The sequence below is a fragment of the Polyodon spathula genome, chromosome 19 (assembly GCF_017654505.1).
Source record: "Polyodon spathula isolate WHYD16114869_AA chromosome 19, ASM1765450v1, whole genome shotgun sequence".
Taxonomy (NCBI): Eukaryota; Metazoa; Chordata; class Actinopteri; order Acipenseriformes; family Polyodontidae; genus Polyodon; species Polyodon spathula.
This window is the reverse complement of record NC_054552.1, coordinates 6482869-6501194: the sequence shown is the minus strand read 5'-3', so window position 1 is coordinate 6501194 and position 18326 is coordinate 6482869. Positions and strand designations below refer to the sequence as shown.

The 18326-nt window shown below is 36.5% G+C and overlaps 2 protein-coding genes across 4 annotated transcripts in view; both read right to left on the bottom strand.

The window, feature by feature from the left end:
* Positions 1-7774: 7774 nt before the first annotated feature.
* Positions 7775-11738, bottom strand: LOC121294304 (SIN3-HDAC complex-associated factor-like). Its single transcript, XM_041217892.1, has 6 exons — positions 11632-11738; positions 10161-10329; positions 9505-9604; positions 9001-9118; positions 8667-8820; positions 7775-8239 (listed from the first exon to the last, which is right to left on the bottom strand). Exons 2-6 carry the CDS (start codon positions 10286-10288, stop codon positions 8089-8091), a joined length of 651 nt encoding a protein of 216 aa, XP_041073826.1. The 5' UTR covers positions 10289-10329; positions 11632-11738; the 3' UTR covers positions 7775-8088.
* A 1691-nt stretch (positions 11739-13429) lies between these two features.
* Positions 13430-18326, bottom strand: part of LOC121295010 (DENN domain-containing protein 5A-like) — a 42739-nt gene continuing 37842 nt past the window's right edge. For all 3 annotated transcript variants that reach the window (XM_041219277.1, XM_041219279.1, XM_041219280.1), the window contains 3 exons: positions 18172-18295; positions 17514-17668; positions 13430-15869 (listed from right to left, as the gene is read on the bottom strand). In XM_041219277.1, the coding sequence (XP_041075211.1) occupies positions 15660-15869; positions 17514-17668; positions 18172-18295 (489 nt within the window). In that variant the 3' untranslated portion in view covers positions 13430-15659. The remainder of the gene's footprint in view (positions 15870-17513; positions 17669-18171; positions 18296-18326) is intronic.

Sequence of the window (18326 nt, the reverse complement as noted above, 5' to 3'; positions counted from 1 at the left end):
ACTTTTACACTAAGCAATGCAAGAATAAAATGGAAAGATGAAAGAGTTGAAAATGGTAGGTTAAAAAAAATGTATTAAAACAATTAAAATAGCTAACATGTAATATTTGGCAAATCAATAATTCAATTCCAAAATCTGATACAAAATACTCCATCCTCCTATCAATATGTTTACCTTCCATCCACGGTTGGCATCATAGTTGTAGTATGGAAAATGCTCTTCTACCCAGGCATATATCTGTTGATGTGGCAACTGTTTTTCTGGTATATTGCTAATGGCAAGTTATCAATTCTGAATAGGAATATGGTGGACGCTTAGTTGAGGTCTTGGGAGACTTCACAATCTGAAGCAAACAAGCACATTTTTACATATTATTCTTGCAATTTTCTATTCATAATGGTTATTTAACATTCAATTAGAAGCCAATCTTTACAATATGCTCAGGAAAACATCCTAATGTAGCTATATTCAGAGTCATATTAAGACTAGGCAGAGAAGACTTGGATAAAGATCTGACAGTAAGCTATCCTCCAGGACCTTCTTGAATAATACACATTAAGTATTGGATTGTTTTAAATAGCCATACACAATAGAAAAACAATACTAATAAACTGCATGTACTGTATACATATACCTGTTTCTTTGTATACTATGACCTTGGTTCACTTGCTGGTGTTACATTACTCACCTTCGTCTTTGTGACCTCCTTCTTTCCTTTATCTTGTGCTATGCTGTTACAAGAACCTTCGCAGTCAATTAACGTTAGTCAGGCTGTCATCCAACTGCACGGCATTCTCTGAAAACCAAACCTTTCCACATGCAATACATTATGAAATTATTGAATGATGCTGAAAGCCGGTAAAACTACAAGTTAAGTGATGTGTAACTTACCACAGTGATCTTAGTGGTCTTCATTTTCTTGGTTTTCCATAGTATCAGCGATAGTTTTACTAACTTGTATACACCCCTAAATGAGTTACTAATTTGAGACGACTGTGTTGATGTGAAATGATTTTGGAACATTAGTCTGGACCAATCATTTTTGCATTCAACTGACTGAAGAGGTTTCAGGTGGCCAGTCAAGGTCCAGATGTGTATATATTGTCTTTAATGTTTGTTAGCAATGCAACAAATGTACATACCAAATGCATTAAATATTTTAGAAAATGCCAGAGTAAATGCTATTCAAACCCTAAATATGTTGAAAATAAATAATATTAATAGCAAATATTTATTTGCTATCCTCTCCAGAGGTATATTCTTGTAGGCGTGTTTAACAAATCTGTTTTAAAAAAAACAAAGCTACAAAAAGCATTTCAAAATATAAAAAGATTAAATAAGCCATACACTCTGTTTAATGCAAAACAGTCTGCATTTATATTGTTATTTAAAATTCTACACAAAATTATAGTAGCCTGCTGTACTGTGTTTATTCAAACAGTTATTCTGGGCATTAGGCGTTATTACAGGAAGATGCTCAGGTTAGTCGCTTGTTAAATTGAGGGAGATGTTAGCGCCCAAAGTTTTACTTAGTGCATGAGATGAGGACAACAATCCGTTTTGATTATCATGGGATGACTTGTTATGACAGTAACATGCGTTCCAAGCAAATCACCTTCGTTACAGACAGCTAAATCTGGAAGCAAACAAAACAACGGAAGACGATCGTCAGTATTACAAAGTAAATGTGTCATTATGTTGATAAGGCCTGGAAACCGTGTGTACCTCATTTGAAATGACTAATTGAATTCGGATTCTTAAATAATACTGCACATAACGAACTGTGACACTGTTGACACACAACCCAACAAAGAAAACTAATTCATTTTAGACTCTCACGCCACCTTTCTGCGCGCTTTTCTTTTTTACAACAACCGTTTTCGAAATACGAGTCTGTAATTCTGTCAGCCAATCATGCCTTACATTTAAATCTCACGATAGATGAACAGGCATAGTTTCCGGGACATTAACAATCCGCTTGCGCCTCACAGTGGTCGGGATTGCTATGTTCATCTGTAGGGTTGGAGGGGTTTTTTGTGCGTTTTATTACTACAGTCAATTTTGTGTTCAATATACAATTTATACAATGTAATGATGGGGAAGCAAACGGCAACTGCAAAGCAACCTTGCAAATTTACCATGGTGAACTTTTATAAAGGGTATGCAATGTCTTCTGTAAAGCAATACAAAATTACGTTTGAGAACTTTATAGAGGAAGTAGCTTCTCGTGCGCTTGTGTTATTTTTGCACCTTTCCGTTCCCTTTTACGATGTTTGCAATTCTTTTGAGTGGTATTGTCGGTCCAGTTTTGTTTTCCTAAAGCGCAATCAACTCTTAGTGAATCTAGTTCATACTTAGAAACGGAAACGGATATGAGAATGGAGATTACTTCACAAAAGACTAGTTCAAGATTTGCAGTTAGCAAAGACTTGGAACTCCAGGTTTGTGTCTGCGGCTGGAGCAAGGCGACAACGGTCAGGGGTTTGAAGATTCATCAAGGGATAATGAAATGCTTGAGGGAGAAGGCACAAGGGCCTCGGATTGATCAGTACTTCTTACGTTCAGTCAAGTCATTTGAATGAAATCCAGCGACTGGAAGCAAACCACAGTTCGCAGGATGTCAGCACCCCTGTCATAGACGTGAGGAGGACTTGCGTGGATACAGCTAGCGATGAACCTAATGATCCTTGAGAATGCGGACAGACAAACCAGCGTAAGAGAGAAAAGAACCTCAATGGGCACAAGCCTGGAGTTAAATGGCCAAGAGCTTGTGAGAAAACTGCGTGGACACAGTAAACATGGATCTCTGTTTTACTTTGGAAAGGTTAAATGGAACAGTTAAAAAGAAGCTGGATAAATTTGGGGACGTCATCTATGCATATGGAAGCGAGAGGTTTGGAATTGAAAAAAGGAAGGAAAAAGTACAAACTATTCGTGGAAAGTCTAGACGGCAGCAGGAGAGTGACCACTTAGAAAAAGCAATGGAGAAGAGCATAACAAAGTCAGAAGGAGGGACTCAATCTGTTACAAAGGGTCATACAAGATAAGCTTGGAACATTGCACAGAGCTGAGCGCCTACGGAAACGCTGCAAAAAGGAGGAGCGTGCGAGAACTAACTTTTATAAAGATCCATTAAAATTTATAAAGAAGTTATTCACCAGTGAGAACAATGACATACTAAAAGTATCTAATTTTGAGCTGGAGAGATATTTTGAGGAAACACATACAGATTCAAAAAGGCAGGAGTCTATGTCAGTTCCTTCAGACATCCCACCTATCAATCCACCCGAATACCAAATGGAGGACTGTGCACCTAAGTGGAAAGAAGTAGAGCAAGCTGTGAAAAAAGCAAGGGCGCCATCATCTCAAGGGCTTAAGAGAGTGTACAAGAGTGCTTCAGGAGTTCTACGAATCCTGTGGAAATTGATGAAAGTGGCATGGGAAAAACAGGTTGTACCAAGAGATTGGCACCGAGCAGGTGGAGTTTTTATAACAAAAGAAAATGATTCTACAAGCATCAGTCAGTTTTGCCCTATTTCCCTATTAAACGTAGAAGGCAAGATTTTCTTCAGCATTATTGCTCAGAGATTGTCAACCTGCATATTAAAGAAATGCTTCATTAACACTTCAGTTCAAAAAGTGGGCATTCCAGGTTTTCCAGGATGCTTAGAACACATCAGGGTAATAATAATAATAATAATAATAATAATATATAATAATAATAATAATAATAATTGCGATGCGCTACTTCCAATAACTGTGCACCGCTGGCTCAAATAGTGTAACAGTCCACTCTGTAGTTGGGTACCTATACAAAGTATGGGGGGGGGGGGGGGGGGGGGGGGGGGGGGGGGGGGGGATCGGTCGGTATGTGTTTTATCACTGAGTATTGTATTGGTATGATGGTCAGCGGTAGTGTGTTTACATATACAGTTATATGTGTTCTTCACTGCTCCACCGGCATATCGGCATCCAACGTGTACCATCAAAGTATGGAAATGAAGATTGAGAGAAGGATGAAGAGGGGAGGGGGATCCTGCCTGTTATCTTTGCTGTGTGTTGTCACACATGTGTAAATTAATTGTATAAATACGTCATACATACATCTTGTGGCCTGTTGTTTTATTTGGCTATTCCATAGATTGCTGTGTATTACGGGTGTAGAGGTGGGCAGCTGCACTTCGGAGAGCAAATCACAGTCAGGGCACTCTTGCTGTGAAAGGCATGTTTACGTTTTCCTAAAGCCAGACCGGTGATACGATCAACCAATCAAAAACCTGTATTTTCTCTGCAGTAATCCAATCATAAGTTAGCTGAGGCGGGACAAACAGCTCTGTTAACAGTAATTTCTGGCCAAATTTTATGCAGCTGTCCAGTCTGCTGAATGTCGATGTTGCTAATTGTACAGAGACTGTTCATTTATTGAGAAATCATGGTGAGCATATTTAGAAATAATCGATATTATACATAACAAAAAAAATCCATTCCGGCAACACTCAAAACCTTACAAACTGGACTTAATCATGATGTTCAACTGGGTGAGTAGAATGAATAACATAACGCATTTCTGTGTATTGTGAATATAAAATGCTTGACTGATGTTTAACCTTTGCAGGTGAATGAACTCATTACATTTACAAATCAGAGTGTGTGCTACCACAGTAGACTTTGTCACAGCACGATATATATATATATATATATATATCATTCCGAAAAAAAGGACTTTTTATTTTACTTCAAAAACATGGTTATGTCGAATCAGCTGGCCTTTAAGAAACATATATAGTATTTCCTTGTGATACAATACTGTCTGTATTTAATAAAACAGTGGCGTTTTCTTTAGTTCCATAATTTGAAAACTCGGCGCCTAGCTGAGGAGCCAATTGTGTATTTGAATGATCCGTATGTATGTGTGCACGATATATTGTGTGGTCTCGTCTGCTGTCATATCTGTACATACTGTGGCAACACCAATGATAGCAGCTTGTCGGGGTAATGCCATTACTAATGGTGACTGTCCATCATTCTGCATTCTCCGTGCGGTTTTGGAATATCACTCATTTTGTACCAAAACACAATTTTTTTGCAAGACACAAATTTAGCAAGGGGATTGCACATAGATTGTGTCTTATTGAGGTCACATTGATTGTATAAAGCGTTTTCTAATTAACGCACCATCAATTACTAGTCCTGTTACTTTTTTTTTTATAACAATCGAATACAATGCATAGTGTAGTGATGTAGAGAATGACAACAAAGTATCCTGATACCTAAAGATTTTGCAAAGAAATAAAAATCATGGGATATATAAGCAGCCGAACTGAACAAATTCTGGCGGCTACATTTGGATTTGTGCGGATTCTTGTTTCCTTCAAAAAGGCCCTTGAAGTTAGGGATAGGGCCATCAGATTGATTTTCTCGTGCAGTATGTATATAATAATTACATTTTTACATGGGGATCTCAAAACACTTCTGCATTTATTAAGGCAGATGTTTTAACTATTGCTTCATGTAACCTCACCAGAAAACAAAGTTCTATAAGAAAACAGTAGTAAATTGCAGAAGCAAAGAACTCTGCTGTACTAGCTGGTGTTGTCACAGCTACCATCCCCTTCATAGTTCTGACATGTCCTTTTCATACTGTAATTTCAGACTCCCTTCTGCATGTCTTCTTTAACAAGACATGTGGTTAGATTTATTTCTGGGATGCGACAGTTAATAAAACATACTAGTCCCAAAATACTGCAATGGTATCCACGATAAAGTGCCTTTAAAACTACAATTGTTTTGTTCTACAAAAAAAACCACAAAACATTTTTCATATTTTATTAAAATACAGAAGTATTACAGTAGAGATATATAAAATAGCATTCAATTTAACATCAAATATTTCAAAAGTGCAGAAAAATAAAATGATTTTAAAAAAGTTCTCTTTACAGTGGGAGGTGAATACAGAAAGCTTGTGTGAAATAAATAAAATAAATTACACTGGAAACCTAGACATTTTATTTTAAAAATAGGACAAATGTTGCACAGTTCTACTGGTTTCTACTAAGGCACACCTAAAATGCTAACTGAAAAAATAAATGTACCTTACTGTTCAATGTAAAATGAGAAAGAACACCTTTTCTACAAGAAAACACAACAAAGACTCAACTAATTATCACTTGGTAATGTCTTAAACTCAAAAAAGCCATCAAACTGAATTTGATAGAGATTCTTCTGCTTCATAGAGACTTCATGATTCAATATAGTGAAAAATTCATACAAACTGATTAAAAAAAAATCATTTACTTCTGGCTACTTTTTAAAATATTTTCCGTTTTCATTTGAAATTGAGAATTCACAATTACTGCTTGGCATTGAAAATGACTCATCACAAGATAAGTCATAATAAAACATAGCTTTCCTCACTTCCAAAAATATAACATTCTACCACTATGGGACTCTAAACTACAAAACAACAGTGGTGAACCTACACTGATAAGTATATGAGCACATCTGGAGGAACCACAGAAACAGTCAGAAATCTGACTTTACAAGAGTGGTTTTAACTGACTAATAGCACACACACTGGTTTAATCCAAACAGGACTGGCGTACCATTGCCAGAATTAACCAAAACACAGGCCAACACAAATGGGATTAGGGCTGACATTGCTGGATTATAGTTTAATATTGTAATTACAGTTAACAATATAAAGATGCCACTGTTAAATTACTTCAGAGCAATGCAGATTTCTCTCTTTAAGAAGTGTTTTTATGCAAAAACAAAACATCCAACAACCCTTAAAAATAAGTTTTGTACATAAAAGCTGCAAAAGTACAGTATGCATATTAGATGATGTAAATATAAAATTTGGGAAACTATATAGTGGCTAACAGAAGAAGCAACTGCTAAAATGCACCACTTTTGGGGAAATGAAATGAATGAGATTCACAACTGCACTTCCAACTGAAGAGCATGATTAATCTAAAGCATTGTTGTATTACCAACATTATAACATCACTACAGCCATGTTATTTAAAGAAACTAACTGCTATAAAAATCGATGATTCAAGCATTTGGCAACAAATATGCAGAAGCCACCACATGCAAGTCCCTGGAAATGCATTGGTTGGAAAATAGAAATGGAAGACACACAAAGCGTTTTTAATAGAAGATAGACAATATTCTGTTAAACCGTTAAAAAAAAAAAAAGGATCAAAGAAAGGCTTATGATATCTTATGCATGAACATAAATTGTCTAACATAACGAGGTACAAAAGTGAGGATATTTTTTCTGCGTTTCACAACAAAAAAGGTCTTATTTTTCCTGACGTCAACCACATTGTCTGAATTTGAGGTCATTTTCACAAAAGAAAAAGTGGTTTTACTATTGTGAAGTACCTTCAGAACATTTTGAGGACTAACAAAGTAACACACAACACTTCTCTACTACTTAACCTGAAAAAGAAATGGGTTACACTCCGATATCTGAACCTGTACACAATGAGCGTCTGTGTTGTACTATGTGTATCAGGATATAATTATACATTTCTGTCTACATTGTATTTAGAGTAGACAAAATGAAAAGGAGGCAGTCATTGCTCTGACACAAAAGAAAATCTAGAAACTGTATTTACAAATGGTGCTTATGTTAAAAAAAAAAAAAACACTATTTACAGTCTTTAAATGAGGTTTTATATATATATATATATATATATATATATATATATATATATATATATATATATATATATATATATATATATATAACCAGATTATACTTTGTCTTTTAGGCCAGATATAATAAAGCTCCTGATTCTATAAATACTTTACTAATGCCCATAGTTTGAAAACTCCATTTTGTTTTTCTTTATAATAAAAATAAAAAAAACAGCAAAACTGATTTTCAAAATGAAAATAAAGTCAAACAGTTCATCTGGCTTTAGTCATTTACATTAGGTTCTAATTACAGTTTATGAAAAACAATAAAAACAAGAATTAATAAGAAGGGGGGTATATAAATGCGAGTCTGCCACTGGAGACAACACTAAAGGCGCACCCAGAAGGGTGCCGAGAATGGCTAGCAGCGCCTGATCTCAATTACCAGTCTTCTTTCACGTCCTGTGGAGATGCGTCTGGCTGCGAGAGGGACTCCGACTTCTTCGTACTGCAGCATGGCTTGAAAAGCCGAGGGTCGATCATGACTTCCCCAAAACGACCTTTATAAATAATGCCACAGCACACCTTTTGTCTGCAGAAGAATAAACCAGTTGTGTTCAGCTTCGGGAAATGTTTCAATACAACAGAAACTGATACACTATGTGTTAAAAGGGATTTAAAAAATATATATTTTAAAATGTATTTTACTGCCTTTTTAATATCGCTAAATATTCAAAGTGCAGGCTAATGAAGAACACCACCAAGTAATTGTAGAGCTTAAAATGTGAAAAATCTCTTATGCTCTCCTTAGTTACATTGATTTACTTTGTTTAGCTCTCCGTTGTATAAAGATTACTTTTAAATGGTAAAATTCAGGGCAAATAAGTTGGTCCACAAAGTTACATGTATTTCTTTCTAGAATGTATTTCTTTCTAGAATGTAGGTTTGCTAAAATATGTTCAAAATACAAATGAGCCATTGCTTTTTAAAAGCCTAGGTTTATTTGCTCTTCTTTTTACCTTTTCCAGTATGTGAGGTCTATGAAAGAAAAGCCTGCAGCTGAGGAGGAATGCCTGCGCTTGGCTTCGATATCTGAACCCTCATCGGAGTGGTTGCTGTAGCTGGGAGACTGTGAGGGAGAGGCGCTGGATGCTGTGCTGTTAGCATCAGAGTCTGGAAAGGAAAGCAGTAATAAAGTACATATTGTTAAGAAACTCGTTCAAACTTTTTGGTTCTGAGAACATTAAGAAGAGAGATACTTCAACACGTTTCCCTAAAGAGCCACAGGACTCCATACACAGTCCTGTGTGAGAAGGCTTGTCCACGCGTATGACCATGCTGCCAGTTACTTACTTTGCCTTTTCAACTTGTGGAGTTTCTTGAGTTTGCTTTTCATCTTTTTGCTGTCGCAACTTTTCATCTTTTTGGGCTTTGTGAGTTTGAAGCCTGGTCCCGCTCGCGCATCCACTACCTGAGAAAGACCAAACACACACACACAAAAAATAAACAATTATTTTTGGTTAATATTTCAGTATGCAACAGTTATCAGACCAGCACCAAGTATGAAATGAGTTTAGAACACCATTGAACTTGTTAGCAGCAATGAGTTTATACAGAGAGAGAAACTAAACTGCACAGCCACATTTACCAGCAGTCATGGCTTTGTAACAAAGCTGATGTTGAAACTGTACTCTTAGATAGTCGCTCACATGGTAATGGACTCCAGATGACCATTATCCCAGCTATACAATGTCCAATTGCTCTACAAGTAGGCAGCGACATATTTCCTAAATGAACATCCCAAGGACCTAATTGTACAATATGTAGAAGTCCTACATTAAGAATATCAGTACTTACATGGTTCCAGTTCTTTTTAGACCCAAGAGGCAGCTTTTTCCATCTCTTTACCAACAGAACACAGGCATTGCAGATATCTCCAATCCGGTCCTCCAACAACCTAATGAGCAAACAGTGTATTAGCTTGGGGTTTTAAATACTTCCCAAAAGAGAATAGATATTTAAATACAAAACTGGGCCATTTTTGCAATGCGTATACAAGGGAACTTCACAGTTGCCCATGCTACTGACACAACTGGACAGACTGTTCGTAAATGCAAAAGCTGTCTTGATAGTATTACTTGGCCTATATCCAATAATTTAATACCCAAAACACTGTAACCATACAACTGTATAAATATGTAAATAGTAGGATATCTACAACGGCCATTCTATATTGTAAATATTCTCAACTTGGCTGCCTTTAAAAACAATCGATTATATATATATATATATATATATATATATATATATATATATATATATATATATATATATATAAAATCACAATGTGATACACAGAAAATGTGACTTGCAAGCTCTGTCATTTATATATAGCAGTTATTTATTAACTTTTAGAAAAGCACGTTTTAGGAAATGAATACGTGGTTACATCACGTCAGAATGACAGGAAGATCATCACAACGCGTCAATAGCAGTGTTGCATGTTTACTGACCCAAAACAGAGTCTGAAGGTTTCCTCATATCTTCCGCTGTCTGTGAATCGCGAGCTGGAAGACTTGGTCTTGCAGATGCAGCAGCCTTCGTGGCTGCGATATATCTTCGATTTATGAAAACCAAACATCTCCCTTGTCGATGGGTGCAGAGATCAAGACAAATGCGATACTACAGAAATAACAAAGAAACATTGCCTGCGATTAATCTTTCGCCTAGTGCAAACATAAAAGACAAAGCATGTTGCGAAATGACGTAATTTGGGAAAGTTGATACAGCGTTACAAAGAGGCACGAGTACATGGCCAGGCTAGCTGGATATTTTATTTTTCCGCGGTATTTAATAAAAGGGGGCGGGCACCAGTACACAAACGAAGTAAAACAACGGCAATTAATTTTGCTTTGCTTTCATTGCGTACTTACAGTATACCAAGAATTGATTTTGATTAAATATGGAGCTATTTTCTTAACGAAAATGCAAGCTGGGGAAGGAAATACAACTGACCTATATTTCAACAAACTGCATTATGCACCCACGCTAGACACAACACAGTCTCTACTGCAGACATTCGTCGTATGATGCATGTCGTCGAGTGAGAAACAAAAATCCGCTTTCGAAAGTGTGTTTGTATTCCATTTCAAGTGTTTTAAAAATGTACGATTTAAAATGTGACATTACAGTACTAGTATTGTGAGTGTGCATGAGAACATTAAAATGTATGAGAAGCAGCAGATTTTTACGAAACTGAAACTTAACGTACAAACATTAAAACCATTTGCGTGATTTTTTTCATAATATTCCCCGCCTTGGTACAGTGTGTTTACACGAAATACAGACGGCACAGATACAGAAACAGCCTATCAAAAATATTCATTAAAAGGAATTTGAATAAGATCTGTATAAATGTGTATCCATACTTCAGCTCCGTATTGACGCCATCATTGTGAGTTCGAGGTGTGCATAACGGTGTAAGAAAAAAAAAACATATAAAAACGATTCCGTAATAGTATACAAATTAGAAAAAACAATCAGAAACTAATGTCTCAAGTTCGAACTTTAATTCGTAACCAAGACGCCAGAGTTAAGAAGAAACTAAAAAAAAAAAAAAGTGGCGGTGTTTTTTTTTTTTTCATAAGGAGCGTTACAGCATGCAACACAGCACTAATTCAAACACCGAACATGAATACTTTAAACAACTCGCTTGCTAGCACATCAGCAAGCCCATTTAAAAAAAATGGCAAAAACCACAGCCCTTTAAGCATTCAGTTTTCATACAAAGCGCGAAACACTTGTATGTTTAGTTTTGTGTTACTACCACGCCACGCTTCCACGCTCTCCCATTGTTGTACGATCACCATGCAAACATCCAACATTTTAGAACAACTACATCAAATACCCAAACATATTGCACAGACCAACTTTCCCTTTAAAGTTCAAATAACAACAGTGCATCAAATATATTACAGGACTTACCAAACAAAAACTTTGAATTCTTGCTGTTTTCTTACTAGGTAACTGCGCATGCCTTACTACGCCTGCTGCATACAGCTGGATATTAGCATATAATTACATAAAAACATTACCAATAACGTAACAACATAGCAACGCCATATACGGAGCCTAACGTACATGTTTAAAAACAAATTCAACCAATCAGAGCGCGAAAGGGCTGGCACTTAAGAATGCGGCATTTTGGGAACTGTAGTTAATTTGTACACAACCCCTGAAGCATTTCGAACCAATTTTAACGTAACAATAAACTACACTTCCCATAAGAGGGTGGGCAATAAAGGATTGGAACAAAAACACTATAGTGTTGGTCACAATGGAGCTGAAATGGCGCGAATTGGTATTGCTAACAAAGTAACACGGCTTATTATACACGGTAATTAAAGTATAGGGGTATCACAGTGCTATCTGTTACTGATGCTTGTACCACGTCATGAATACTTGCGATAATGCTGCGTCCTGTGCGATTAAACGCTTTTGCGCTGCACTATTTACATCATGTTCTTCAAACTCCTCCCACTGAAGTCCAAGCCCCTTTGTGTACGTGCGTCTTGGCAGTTTCATTCACAACTTGGGCTAGTGGTGGTGCGAGTGGAAAAGCCATGAAAGGGGCGTCTTGACTTCTTTGTTTACAACTGTTTTGAAAAAAGAAATAGCGTCTTGCCTGCAAATTTTATATATCTATATCTATATCTATATCTATATATATATATATATATATATATATATATATATATATATATATATATATATATATATACGTTATGCAAAAACCCCTTTGTATGTTGTTTTATTTAAATAATTGCTAACCAATTAGTTGGGTGATGTTATTGATAGACGCGAGATGGACACACAATGACCATCTGCGCTGCTGTGTCAGTTTCACAGTAACATGGCCAAATAATGTTCCTTGCAGTTTTTTGTTCGTTGTCTCCAAAGATCAGCATACTGAATTTGCAATTGTTAAGGCAATGCTTCAGTTATTCATTGATCATATCCCAGATTCAGATAGGTGCTGGAAGTGTAACAATTCAGTGAATAACTCTGAAACGCTACTAAATTAAATACTCATAGGTTTAACCAGCAACTATAATCAATTCTGTGTATTGGAGCTGTCCTTCAGCTTATTCCAAGACTCCACAAATGTCTACAGAAAAGGATACACAAATAAACAAAACCATTAGTGCAGTACTATGCAACTGACCAGGTAACACACACTGCACAGACAGTTAATATACCCTGAACACAGTTTTATGCCAGTTCTAACAGCTGTTACTGTGACAAAGTGACTTTGTTAACAATAACTGTTGCATAACAAGTCATGGCCCCTTCTTGTTATCATTCATTTCAATCGGGCTCTGATCTTCTGTCAGAAACCTAGCGATGAACTTTTTATGACTTAATAAATGTTGCCTTCATAGTATATTATCTGGTATATTCAGTATAGGAATATAGTTAACTATCATACCCTCCGAGTCATGCTGCCACACATGTGCACACACACTCTCATATCAGTATTGTCTTGGGTATAGTTGGGTCATGCACCTCGCAAGAAGTTAGCTTAGACACTTGCTCCGAGCTTGTCTCTGAACTAAAAAGAGACACACAAAAAAAAATAATAAATAAACAATTTCTATACTATTGGCTGCAATGGCAGGGCTCTGAATTTGATTTGTGTTGAAAAAGTATTAAATGAACGTAAACTGCTAAACTATGGTCAACTACAGTTTTAAAATGAGAGAAATTAGATGACACAGTCATGTTAGGAAATGTTTACCATTTATTTATAAGGGCAGTTTAAAGTACATGTGTAACTACTGAAGACCATCTCTACAGCACAGAGCTACAGTTCATTAATAATATTGATAGAACCCAGAGTAGCTAAAAGATAAAAAATATCTCCTTCTATAAAACCACTCCCCAGGTAACACTGTTAGCTGCAATCTACAGCACGTCTAGAGCAAGTTCATCATGTAAAAATATACAATACAGTTTTCCATACAGACCTTGTCACTCATGTTTTGTTTGTTTTTAAAAATTGTATTACATTTTATACACTGTACACATTAAACCACATATATTACACTACAGAACATAGCTTCATTAGGCGAAAGAAACATTACAAGATAATATAACAATAAGAAATGCTCCAATCGGCTTATCATTTAAGCTGGTACCATTTGAAGGCAGATGGAATAGCAGCATTATCCAAGCATTTAAACGGTATTGCATAGCACAGACAGTGACAATCCTATAGGGGGCGTTGTTTTGATGGAGTTTTCCTTCAGCACCTGGGCAGTACATGTAATGTAGACATTCACATAGGGGTCTATTCTGGGTTGATTTATGCATTGGAAGAAGGGTGTACATGCCCATGAATGGTAAATACAATACCATATATTGGCATGTAAGCTTGTATTCCAGCACGTAAACCAAGTGAGAATAGGGCCCATATTGAATTCATAGCTTAATAATTTGCCAGGGCTTCATATCCCAGCATTTAAAGTACTAGAATGGGAAGCAAAAGGCTCAGGTTTGAATAATAATCCTGCATTGTCTCTTTATAAATGTGTTGACAAACACAGCCACATGAAACATAGCCACAGAGGTTGCCTTCTGCTCTAACTCAAACATTTACAGGACATAAATTATGTAGGTACATTTTTTTAAAGAATATAAACACTTTTTGAAGGCTATCATCTATTCATCATTTTATATTACTCATTTCCATTAGTGTGGTCTGCAAAATGGCAACAAGCAGCAATAAGATTTAAGGTCTAGACCTAAATTAGTGGGAAAGTCGGTGAAATATGTCATAAGTCAAAAGTTCAGAAAAATGGAATACAAACAGACATTTGGATGAGCTTGAGAACTGAGAAGTGAACAGAAAACTCTCCAAAAACAACTCATTTTAAAATAAGTTGAACCAAATATTCTTTTGAATGCTTTGTTTATTGGGTATGAATCAGAAAAGAAGATATTTCAGAGGAACTATCTTGGGTTAGGTATCTGTACAGTAAACAGGGGTTCCCAAATCAAATAAATTGCTTTTCCCCAATTAAATTCTACAATGCAAATTGTGACAAAAGTGAAGAAAACACTTTACAAGGACTTATTTCAATCTAGTTTTTTTGGGGGGGGGGGGGGTTTCCCCCCAATTTGGAATACCCAATTATATTTACCCCAGTTCACTGCTGCAACGCCCTGGCAACTTGGGAAACGGAGGTTGAAACACCAGCAGGTGCCCTATCAGCCACAGGGGGATTGCCCTGCCAACCTAAGCCATCCCTGCGATCTCCAGGCTATGGGGCACATCCTGCACTCCACACGGAGTGCCTTTACTGGATGTGCCACTTGAGAGCCCCCTCAATCTAGGTTTTTGATGAATATATTTAAAATAAAATTTGAAAGCTTAATAAGATACGTCGTGCACTGAAATTATTTTGAAAACTCATCAGATCCGTGCATTTATATTGCAAGGTATATAAAACTATTTTTCAATTTATATTTGTATAAATTAAAAATCCTATCCCCTCAACATTAATACTTATAAAGTATACTTCTAACTGATTTGCTTAGAGCTCAGCTTTCTGACTGTGAAAGTTTCTGACTGACTTAAACTTGGAACGTAAAGTTTCAACATTAGTGCAACTGGTCAAACATACCAAAATAATACTGTTCTTTTTTTAAAATATATTAACATTGCATTTTAACACAGCTGTTACTGTCAATTCACAAAAACAAAAGCTACTGGTAAACATAAAAGAGTGAATAAAGGGTTACCACACAAAATAAAAAGCTTGTAACAGCTTGGCATGTTTCACGACAAGCATTACGCATTTTAAAAGGCTCATTGCACTTTATATATGGGAAAAAAATACCGTAGCTTTAAAAAAAAGTCCTCTGTTGAAGTCTCTCTTGCATGACAAATTCTATTTGAAGGATTCCCCACTGTTCCAATTGGTTGAGGTGCTTGGTGTAGTCACACCCCCCTAGATACATATCCCTTTAACCAGAGATGACTCCAAAGTGATGTTAAACTCCTGCAGTGTTTGTAGCACCCTGATAAGGGAGTTCACAAGAGTGTGGTCTTTTATCAGAGCCATGTCCTCATACATCTGTGCAGTGATTGGGCAGTCAGCGAGAAGTGCAATCCAGTGGTGCAACAGATGATCCCTGAGGAAGAGACAAGTAATTAACAACTGGGGAAAAAAGATAAGGGATGCAAGAAACACACATATCTCCTGGCAAGAATATTAATAATATTGAAGAGGTGTTGGAAAATGTGACGAAAAGTATGGATAACTTGTAACAAAGGTCAATGTAAAGTTTAATTTGAGGATAAAGCGCTCATGAGGCCAGAACTCACGCAAAAGCAGGTATCTACATTCTGGTACTCAATTCAAGAACTCAATTTCTAAATAATGCTTTCATCACACAAGCGGGTTCTAAAGAGATACAGCATGTAAAAATGTTCATACATGCAGCATGTACTTACACACACACACACACACACACACACACACGTACATATAAGAACCCCACTATATCACTAGTGGCTATCTATCCTGTGCAGGATGTAAGAAGCATTCAAAGCTATTTGTCATTTTCTGCAAGACTGTGATTGTTTTGTCTTGCTATAAAAGTTCTTGAAAGCACGTTCTGCTGCAGAAACTTCAAAGGCACCTGTTTACAGCTCACATATAAAAGGCATGTTAATGAAATGATTTTTGAAGTGGCAGGTGTGCTTTGTAGGTCTTATCGACAGTGGCAGATGAGGTTTTCAGCAGTCATAATAAATGAATATTAACCACCGTCGTATTCTTTCCAGCCTCTAAGAGGCCCCATTCATGACATGTCCAAGCACGTGACTAAAAGGCAGCGCAGCTTACAACAAAGACAAGACGACTGAACGAATACCTGTTGACTAGCAAAGCATGATAGATAGGTGCTGGGATCCTTGCTACAAAACAAACAACGGCTTACGGGAATAACAGGAAGTCAAATGTTGTATCAGTTATAAAAGAGAAAGCGGCTTCACAATGATTAAATACTGATAAGTGATACACACAGCTGGCCAATCATCAGCTGCTCTACTAGTTAATTATTCTTTTTTTTAAACAGATCTGATTTCAGTCCTGAAAAACAACAGTCCTCTGTACCTGGGTGTGGCTAATAGTTGGTGGATCTGAATACAAAATGAAAAGAGGACAATTATCATTCATGAACTGTTATTATATGCAGGTATTTCACTCCATGCACATCTCTATGGTGCATATTCCAACAATATCCCTAGAAGGATGCAAAACATTTTTGCAGATTTACTATATCTCAAAAACGTGACCCATGCTGGGAGTCAGCAAAACTCCATTCACGTGCTTGTATCAGAAAACAGCCAAACCAAATTTTAAAGGACATACCAAACCCAACAACCAGAACTGTGCCTGTGGCATTGTTTTCCTATTATGAAGCACAGGAATTGCATCTAAAAGACAAAGGCATCTAGATAGTTTAAGTAACTGTTAAGGTTATAATATATATATATATCTATAATATATATATATATATAATATCGTATATATATATTATATATATATATCTATATTATATATATATATAAATCTATTTCGATTTAGATACAGGATTATTTTGTCCAGGAATATTAATTATGTAATAACCTCATCACCTGATTCAAGTGATCTAGATTTGACACCCGACTCACTTTTCTCACGTAAACACAAGAAATGCTATAGAGTTGGTCCTCAGGAGAAAGATAATAAGGTAATCCACTGAACTGGAGTAAGACCCGCTGGGCGACTGAGTGGACTCCACCCGTGTGCTCCGACTTTGAACAGCTGAAACTTGCCATCCTTCCCAATGCTCCTTGGGGTTCTGTTAATGGCACCCATGAATCGACAGAAGTTTCTTGCTCTCGTCTGCCAGTTCTCATCTTGGTTCATTTCCTGCTGATCAAGACTCTCAAAATATACCTGTGCTTTTTCTGTAAAAAAAAAAAAAAAAAAAAAAAAAAAAAAAAGATTGAAAAGTCAAAAATTCAATAAACTCACATGGACACTTTTTCTGAAACTCAGAAGCACCAAACTATGGGAAATGAGACTCTAGGGCTACCATCGTGGATGGTGGATGGTTGTATGTTGCCTGAAAGTGTTACTGCATTAGCTACAACTGTTTAATATATACAGTAGTGTGCAACTCTATTTGAACACCCCATTGCTTACGTAGTTTTGATTTGTTTTTGATACACTTGCACTAATGTATATTGCAGACTATGAATAGAGCACAAAGGATAAATCCCTTTCCTGCTATCTTTGAAAATTAACAGGTGCAAAATAGTACTTAGCCAGCGTGATGCAGAAGAGCCATTTCATTATTCATGAAGAATACCTAACTGTTCTAAAAAGACCTGAAAGTAACATATTTGTGACTTTCTAACCCACATGCACTTTGTTATTTTTTTTTTATTGGATTCTGTTAATCATTTACCTAATAAATCCCAAATAAAGACATTTTTGAAGAGCCGGGGAGACTTGAACCCATGCTGGAACACTTGCTCTAAGGCTGAGACCAGACCACACTCTCCACACAGCAGCAGTGTTAGGCTGCCCCTCTGTGAGAAATAAAACAAATGTGTACACAGG

What these genes read in the sequence shown, in the direction of transcription:
- LOC121294304 (XM_041217892.1), bottom strand. Translation starts at nt 10,288, where the DNA reads ATGTTTGGTTTTCATAAATCGAAGATATATCGCAGCCACGAAGGCTGC. An exon ending in ACCTTCAGACTCTGTTTTGG is followed by an intron (nt 9,605 to 10,160) that starts GTCAGTAAACAT and finishes TTTGCTCATTAG; the next exon opens with GTTGTTGGAGGACCGGATTG. An exon ending in CTAAAAAGAACTGGAACCAT is followed by an intron (nt 9,119 to 9,504) that starts GTAAGTACTGAT and finishes GGTCTTTCTCAG; the next exon opens with GTAGTGGATGCGCGAGCGGG.